The following is a 9,472-nucleotide window of genomic DNA, read 5'->3' on the forward strand; positions in this document are numbered from 1 at the left end:
TTACCCCAGACACGGGGTAAGTTGTGCCACAAGACCACTTTTTTTGGACATGCTATATTATCAAAACAGTTATGTTTACACTCATTCTGTTTGTTTGTAGGGATGCACAACATCCTGAAATATATGCACATATATTAGTTAGCAACAAAACTATAATATCCTTGATGTAGTGATCCTGAATATGAAAAGTGGCTCATCTTACCCCGGTCTCCCCTACTGTGTTTGGCAAAGTTTTACCGAAACGTGTGTTGGACACCATTCATTTTAGTGTTTGTCTTGGTTTGTGCATGCAGGCTGTTTTTTTGTATCAGGCTGAAATAGGCCTTTTGTGTGTGGTCAGCATTTGTCTGATACTTGCTTGTAAATAAGAGAATTTTGATTGTTATTACTGATTATTTTGATATTACTGTATCTAAATATTTGTGAAAACAAGTGATAAAATCTGAGTAATGGTCTACACTGTCTGATTAAGGGGTCTTGCCTTGTGACCCTGTTATGCCAAAAATGAGTTCACCTGCTGGGATGCAAAACCCGGAAAAAGGGTTTGACTTGAGGAGCTTGAAATTAAAGTGTGCTTCTCAGATATTAAAAAAAGAACAGAGTAATGAATTGGAAAAACAAAAAATGGAGGAGGAAACTAAAAGACAGCTTTGTTTAGAGGAGGTTTAGTTACAGCAGTCTTTCTCACATACTGTGTCTCAATCACAGTAAGACTCCTCCATTTAGTGAAAAGGATGAAGATAAATAATTCACTTTGTTTTGAGCATGTTGCAAATACATTGAAATGGTCTGAGAATGTCTGGGCTTTGTTTCTCTAGTGTGTGTTTACCGGTAAAGTTCAGTATGCATACATATCTTTGCAGGCTGTTCTCATGCCCTGTTTGTACATTTTCCTTTGAAAAGTAATGTACCAAAGTTTGTACATACAGTATCCCACATAATGACCAGCCATCAATTTGTGCATAATCTACATATTTTGGAAGGCTGTGATAACGTGATCAATCTGCTGACAGGAGTAATGAAGGAAGCGGTTGCAAGCGGTCCGGTTAGGACACAGGCTGGGGCGGTGGATGGGTGGCAAAACTCAGGACTTTCCCCAGGAGACCAGCCTTCGGGACTGTGTAATCTTTAGATCATTTTAAGGTACATTTTCACCATGTTTCTGTCCGAAACCTAACCTCCATAACTTTACGTTAATTGCATAACTTTAAATTAAGGAAGTAACATGGCAAAACACAGGACTCCTCCCCAGGACACCAGTGTTCAGAACTGTATGAACTTTAAGTGAACTTTAAGTTATTTAAGGTACGTCCTCACCAGTGTTGGGTAAGGGTTACTTTAAAAGTAATCAAATTACTTTACTGCATTACTTTTTTGAAAAGTAACCAGTTACTTTACTGCGTTACTTTTTTGAAAAGTAACCAGTTACTTTACTGCATTACTCCCTGAGTAAAGTAACTCAAGCACTTTTAAAGTACTTTTGAGTATTCTACATTTCCTATTGGGCAATGGACCACAGGGTGCTAAGCCTACATTTTTTTGTCTCCAAAATTAAAGTTATGGACCACTTGCCCTTCACTGAGATCCAATTCTCCCATCACAGCCGTCACTTTGACCAGTAGAAACACAGAACGATCTAGACAACTGTATGACAACAACACCCCAGCATTTTTAATATTTCCTCCAGGGATGTTACCACACAGAGTAAAAGGGGGAAATGATGGTGTGAAACAGCAGAGGCAGTTTTCCCAATCTGCTGAGTACTGCCATTAGCATCAAGCTAGCAAACAATGTTATGTCTTCATAATGGAGACTGACATAAAGTAATAACATTAACAAATAGCAGCGGGGCTTTTACTCACCACAACTGCAGAGGCTCCCAGCTTCATTTGAAACGGACTACATTATAAAAGGGCCGTTATTTATTAATCCCTCTGTGTTTTTATATATTTACTCTTTATCCGCTCCCGTTGTCTTTATAAAGTTAACATATTGCGCCGTCATTTCAAACTCAACACTTCGTGAATTTGTTTCAAATTAAAAACCCTGTATAACCTTGGCTGAGAGAATCCCTCCATTTTCTAAATAGGCTTTTATTGTGAAACATTTGTAGGAACTTGGTTATGGAGGATACAGTAGCTTGAATGTTTGCGTACGATACTTCAAATGTAGCTCCTGCCACCTGCTGGGGCTTTTTAGGTGACTACAACAACATGTCGGCTGGCACATGAACAGACACAGTGACTGAAATAATAGTAAAAGTAATAAAAATAGGACAAGAATAACCCGATGACATCACACATTTCGTGAAAGATAATTGGTGAGTACCACTGTGTAGTGTGTCATGTCTGTCGGCCAAGTCACGGCACGATTTTATGACTCCACGATCGTGTAATGTGACATAGTGACTTTCAGAACGGGCAGAAAAGTTGTGTAGTACTAGTGTGTACCAGGCATGATGCAAGTCCTGAGTCTGACCTGTCCGTCAGCGAGTCCTCCTCCACCTATTGAGTCGTGGGGATTTTACTGAAGGATACTGCGGAATGTTTTAGACTCCACCGTAGACAATGGCAGCATTTCTTCTACCACATAGCGAGCCACAAGCTTCATGGCTTCTTTCGGACTGATAGGTTTAATGTTATCTCCGTTCTTAGAACCAAAAGACAGTCGTTGCTGTTTCGGAGTTGAAGGACCAGCGTTCTAAAAGTAACGGAAGTAACTGATGGCTTGTTTGAAAATGTACTCAAGTATTTGATTACTCAAACAGCAAACTAACGCGTTAGGTTACTCGTTACTGCAAAAAGTAATCAAAGTACTCTAACGCGTTACTCTGTAACACACTATACCCAACTCTGGTCCTCACCATATTTCTTTTCTTAAACCTAGCCACAGTAACTTTGCTTGCCTAAACCATACCTTCATAACTTCACATTAATTACATAACTTTACGTTAAGTAAATAATGTCATTTGTGGGGTGCTAAGTCGTAGGATATCATATGAGCCATTGTATGAGGATAAGTTGATCTTTGCCACCTAAGTTGAGTCACGACTGTGAGAAAGTAAAAACCGCTGTACTTCAGGCATGTGAATTATCTCCTGAGGCCATTTGCCAAAAATTTGATTCGTTTAAGAAAACCGGGGGACCAGAGTCAGACCTATGCTGAATTTGGCTGTGTGTTTGGTCTGTTTGACCGTTGTTGTCACTCCAAAAATGTCAATGTCATTTTGATAAATTGATAGACCTAATACTTCTGGAGGAATTTAAAGTCTGCTTGCCAAATGAAATAGCTACGTATATCAATGAGCCAAAGGTATCCAAGGTATCTGACACAGCTGTCCTTGCAGATAAGTACTTCTCCACACACAGAAATCTTTTTGAAAAGTTTAATTCATCCTCTGAGTGTTCCTGTGGCCAAATCCTTTGTTTTGCTGATGAAGCCAAGCTCTGATGTGGAGGTGAAGCTTTGTAGGGAAGATGTAGGGGCTAAAGACAAACTATGGTCATACTATAAACGGTTTTGCCTTAAACAAAACAAAAAACAACAAAAAACAAAACAAACACACAAAAACTTTCCCAAAGCAGTTAATATGTTAAAAACAAAAACTTTACCCAGTCAGCAAACTTTACCCCATTTGTGGTCAACCTTTTTTGATGTGTGTTCTCCTTTTATTTTGAAAGGTTGTGTTTCTCTGACAGACAGAGACCCTTACGCTCCTGTCACCACTACGAGGGACACTGCAGCCCCACAGTCAGCCATCCTGAAAGGGGTGTTGCCATTGTCAGAAAAGTCCTCTGTCAATTCTAATGCTTTAGTCTGAGGGTTAGGTATGCAGTTTGTGGGGGTACCTTTACACGCTGTTCAACTTGAAGTTGAAGGAGATGTCAGTTTACACAAATGAACAAAAATCATCTGTGGAGTCCAGTGATCCCAGCACAATAGTATCCCAAACCCTGGGATATCATTTGAAAATGAAAATTTAGTAGGTGGACACATTTAGTTTTGTTATGGGGAACTTTGCCTGTATTACGATGACGACTCAAAATGAGGATATGTTGTGTAATGACTGTGTGAGAGCTGTCACTGGTTTTATATCCAGACTTTGCTAATTTACACAATCCATATGTGCAGGTGGTTAAGATAGCAGAGAATATGTGGCGGGTTCCTCTGTGCCTCCAGTGACAGCACAGTCATGCTCACTGCAGTGATTTTACATACAAAAACTATACGCAAACTGCAGCCATACTAAGTGATACACATAGGCCTACAGTTTTAGAAGATATTATTGAAAACTATTGACACTCTGTTTTGCAATTCTTTCATTTATTTGATGTGTGGTGTGCTCCACCAAGAGTGTCAGCAGCACACAGTCCGGCCCTTTCCACTGTGCCCTGGGGGTAGGGATGTGATGGTGAGACAGTGCGGATGAAATATTGAGCAGAATTTGATTTGAGATTTGAGTTGACATTTAATATTTACAATCTTATGGAATAATAATGGCTCACTAGCACAAGCACAAATAAGACTGCTGGATTAAATATTTTAAATATTTCTGATAACCTGGATCTTATATGAAGTGAAATTACATGTGTGAAACTCATCATTATAGGCTCTAGTTTCCCGGCGCAGCGCAGGGTGGCGAACCACACGCAGAGCTAGTTTCGAGCAGCGCAACCCGAGGCGCGCTCAGTTTGGTAGTTTAGCAGACCGAGGTGTGCTGAGATGGGTGTGTTGGCGCAGCAGGGGGAGGTGTCAACAGATCCAGTTTGGCGCAGTGACAGTTTCGTGCCAAAAGGCTTCGTCGAAGGTGCGCTAAAAGCTCTCCAGCTGAAACCAGGTCTACTGTCAACACAGGCGGAGCGCAGCCGGTGTAAGCCGAAGTTTGGCTGACCGGCGGACAGTGCCCACACGTCACCAAAACCTCACAGGCAGGTTTCCAGAATGTCAGGCACATTAACAATGCAATAAATAGCCACAAAAACCACTATTCAATGCAACTATCTGCAATCAGCACATAAATGTATCTCTATATCGACTGTCCCGTCACATCTGATGTCAGATCAAAGGGGATTGGCACCGTTTGGCACGTTTGGCACGCGTAATGGAAACCCAACCTGATTTGATTAACACAGCTGCAAACTAATGAGTTCACATCCCTCTCAGCCAACCACAAACAGCCACAGCATCAGATAGGGAGTATATATTCAGCATCTGTCATCTTAGAAAAGTCAAAAGAAAAGAAACAGAGTGAGACTGCGAGAGAGAAAGAGAGAGCGCGCGCGCACGAGAGAAACGCAACATTGATTTACAATTGTGGTGACCTCCTCCCAGGCTACCTTTGCATCATCAGCCCGTGGAGGTCTGCTCGCAGTTCCGTATATTCGGACACTGCGAGCTTGGACCTCCCGGACCAAAACATCAGTTTCCTCCTGGGAGAAGTTTGGCCGTCTGACGCTGCTGCTCTCTTCTGCCATGGCGAATTGAGTAAACTCTCATTACGCCTTCGCGCGGCGCATTTAAGGGCGAGGAGAGGGGCTCATTTGATTGGTGTGATGTGTGTAAAACCCACTCCACGCCTTCTCTCCTCCCTCTTTCCGACTTGCGCAGGTAGGAGGGACGGAGGTGGGAAAGAGGAGTAGCTGCGCCAGGCGCACGGTGTGCCAAACTTGCAAAATCCGCCTGGCCACACCCAGTTGGCGAAGTGCAGGTGCGCTGCGCCCCCGCCTTGCCCGGTCTGCGAAACTAGAGCCCTATATGTTCAATGATGTCTCTCATATTTATTTGTTTACAATCTGATTTCAGTTCACCACCTCACCATCTGCATTGGGGTTTCAGTACAGCGCACATTCTCCGATGAAGTTTTTTTGTAGAGATCATAACTTTTGCGTGGGAAATGGTGTATGCCTCTTTCAGGCTCCATTTTGTGCTAATTCAAGGGTTATAAATGAAAGCCCTGATCACCTGACGTCCCTCCCAACCAATACACCTGTTCCAACTTTTCTCATCAGCCCTGCAGATATTTACCAGCACATTTTAACTTGTTCCTGAGCAGATCGTCTCATGTACTTCTCACTAAGCACTCCTGCTGCTTGCCTGATACCTGCCTGTATGATCTAGGGCAGGGCTGCCCAATTTGGGGCCCGCGGGCCAACCGATTAGTTTTGGCCCGCGGCCCATGCTCAAATTTTCAATAATTAAATAATTATTATTTTCCCGCTGCCAGCAGTCGGAATATCTCTTTAAATATTTATTTATTGTTGCACTTCCTCTACTGACCACAAATCAGCATTGTGTTACATTGAGGGTAGGGTGGCGCTGTTTAGCTCCTGTCAGCTCAAATCCAGCCGGAACTGACCAGAGAGGGAGAAGATGCTGGGATGTAGGCATGGAGCGTGTGAGGAATTGGCACACTGACAAAAGAAAGTTTAAAAATTAGGCGTGAAATTTCTGGCACTTTGGAGCATGTTCTGCTCTGTATGGTTAATGTTTCAGCTGAAATTAATGTAAACACAGTTCAGTGATTTACAAGAAAAGGCTAAAAAGCTAAAGCTGTTGTTCAATTATATTCCTATTTGAAAATGATTGTTCAAGACAGTGGAGACTGTAATATATTGGTCTTGTAGGGACATGTTGTGTCCCATGTTTTTAGAGACATAGGCCTGGTACTTATTATTTTTCTGCTTTCAATAAACAGAAATGTTATTCATTTTCTAAATTACTTTGTATGACTGTTTATTTTGCATAGTTATATCATAGTCATTTAATTAAATGCACTGCAACATGAATGTTTAGTTTTGGCCCGTGACCCTCCACCCTGATTAATTTTTGGCCCTCCACTGAGAAGTATTTGGGCACCCCTGATCTAGGGCCTTAACTATAGACTTCTGGCTTCTTGCCTGTTCCCAGCCAGAGAGTCTACCTTACTTTATTTGCCTGCTTGGTTTCAGTAAAGACAATCTTTTATCTCTACCTGCTTGGTGTTTGAGTCCTGCTATTGGGTTCAATCTCTAGAAGTCAGGTTGGGTACTTAGACCAAGAACAATTTGTTATGGCTGCCACACAAGTGTTTAATTTTCATTTACAAATGAATTTGTGCCAGAGCTCTGTCTGGACTTCAACTTGTCCTTCACATCAGTCTTTCTTATCACACTGATAACACACTCCACCTGGAAACAAACAACTTCTCAGAGTTCAAACACAAAAACCCGCTTTCAAGAGCATTGTTGACGTTGGATGAAATTCAAAGAAAACAAGTTTGTGTAAAAGAAGCAGACGCAGCAGTTTCTTTGTAGCTTCTCAACTATAAAAGGACATTTAGCAGCAGTGGAAACATTTGGTCCGACCTAGAGTCCATCATGAGGAGTCTAGTGTTTCTGCTCTTGGTGGCTTTAGCCAGCGCTAAAATCTACGACCGCTGTGAATGGGCCCGAGTGCTGAAGTCTTATGGGATGGACGGCTACCATGGCTACAGCCTGGATAACTGTGAGTATGAGCCTGCCAGTCTGCAGAAAATATTACTCATTTACATGCAGTCTTATTATTATTGTGCAACATAACACATTGCACAATTTGTGGGTCTGTTTTGTTTCTTCTGCAGGGGTTTGTCTGAGCAAGTGGGAGTCACATTACAATACAGCAGCCACCCACTATAACTACTACGATGGATCCACTGACTACGGCATATTCCAGATCAACAGCCGCTATTGGTGTAACAACGGCCAGACTTCCAATGCAGTGAACGCATGCCACATCAGTTGCAGCGGTCAGTGATGAGCCACCACACCCAAAACTTTAACTACACACAGACATTTTCATCCTATTTTATTACATGCCAAGTTGTTATGCAAGTGTTGCTACCAGTTAAAGCTACAATAATCAATACAGTGGTTCTAATTAATAACAGTAAATCTAATAACTGTATTATGTAGAAATGTCTCCCATGGACAATTATTACCAACTCTGCAGCTCCATTGTGCTTTTAATTCTTCTTTAACTAATAGTTTTGACACACACTTAATAGGACTGGGCTAAATATTTTGATTCCATGACCAAATCCAGAACCCTGAAAGTGATACTGATACCAATAGAGAACTGCATTTGCTACCTTTTTTTCTTCTTCATACCCATTATATGAGGGGAAGCACTCAGTTGCGTATGATACCACTAGACACCACAGGTGTGTAGTATAGCCATACTTTTCGGTGGCACCTTGTCACACTAAACTGCCAACTCCAATTAATACACCACGCTCGACCTCACCACTCACTCCAATCATATCGCACAAAATTGAGGACCATGCATTTTTCTCTAGATCTGGGTACAAAAAGGATCGAATGCAGGTATTGTTTAACTGGAGAAGTTTCTAAACTACTTGGCACTGGATTATTGGTCGTTCACTAAAAGGTATTGAGTACTGATACCCAGCCCTAACATTTTGTTCTGTCTCAGCACTCTCATCAACCTAATCAGCAGCAACAGACAGCTGTTTTCAGAGAAATGGCTTGGATAAACTCACTACATTACCTTCTGCGTACCAAACAGCACACAGACACAGTGAGAGACTAGCTGGTGAACATAAAGGGATGCTAGAATTGTACCAATCAAACATAATACAGAAAAGCACTGTCTGCTTTGGAGTAAAGATGCAAATATATTATCACAGGTAAGATGCAAACATATCAGAAAGTATCAGGCCTTGAGAAATGAGGCTGAGTGAATGAGAGGCAAATTGTAAAGAACTTTTGCATAGACGCGCTAAATAAATGTAGTCCTTTTCCCAAGTGAAGGAATCATCACTGAACTGTCAGGAGGGCTTTTTCATTCACTGTGTAGCACAAAATGTTCTTACAACATTAATGTCCAATTCTTAAATTATTATTGAAATCCAGATTTTATACAATTTTTTTGACAGAGCTTCTGACCGATGATGTCAGTGTGGCGATCAATTGTGCCAAACGTGTCGTTAGGGATCCCAACGGCATCGCAGCCTGGTAAGATCTGATCATGTGACTGTGATGTGTTCATGACACCAACTTTCACATGTGAAGAGATGGGTGATGTCCCTCTGTCTGGTTTCAGGGTGGCCTGGCGCCTTCACTGCGAGGGCCGTGACCTGAGCTCCTACGTGGCAGGATGTGGTGTTTAATCAACAAACCAGGGCGCTGTCATCGACATAATAGTCTCCCATCTTCTGCTGCAGTGGATTAAAGCTTTTCTACTGTTTGTTTGTTTGATTTGACAGAAGTAAAACGCACAGAGTTACTGAGGCTGCAGATGACTCTTTTCATTAATAATCATTAATTATAATTATTACATTCATTCAATTGTTAATCATTAAATAATCTCATGGGGCACCATTCTCAGAAAGAAAAAAAAAGATAGCCAATAACTTAATTCAGTCTCACAAAAGACACCAAACTATTAATTTGGAACGCTGGTTAATAATTAACAAATACCTGTAATCAAATTCCAT

The 9,472-nt window shown here is 41.6% G+C and overlaps 1 protein-coding gene across 1 annotated transcript in view; it reads left to right on the forward strand.

Annotated features, from left to right (window-relative positions):
• Positions 1-9,231, forward strand: part of lyz (lysozyme) — a 30,831-nt gene extending 21,600 nt beyond the window's left edge. The window contains exon 4 of the mRNA XM_050052384.1: positions 9,079-9,231. Coding sequence (XP_049908341.1) covers positions 9,079-9,145 — 67 coding nt within the window. The 3' untranslated portion in view covers positions 9,146-9,231. The remainder of the gene's footprint in view (positions 1-9,078) is intronic.
• The last annotated feature ends 241 nt before the right edge of the window (positions 9,232-9,472 follow it).

This window comes from Epinephelus moara, chromosome 9 (assembly GCF_006386435.1).
Source record: "Epinephelus moara isolate mb chromosome 9, YSFRI_EMoa_1.0, whole genome shotgun sequence".
In the NCBI taxonomy this organism is placed as follows: Eukaryota; Metazoa; Chordata; class Actinopteri; order Perciformes; family Serranidae; genus Epinephelus; species Epinephelus moara.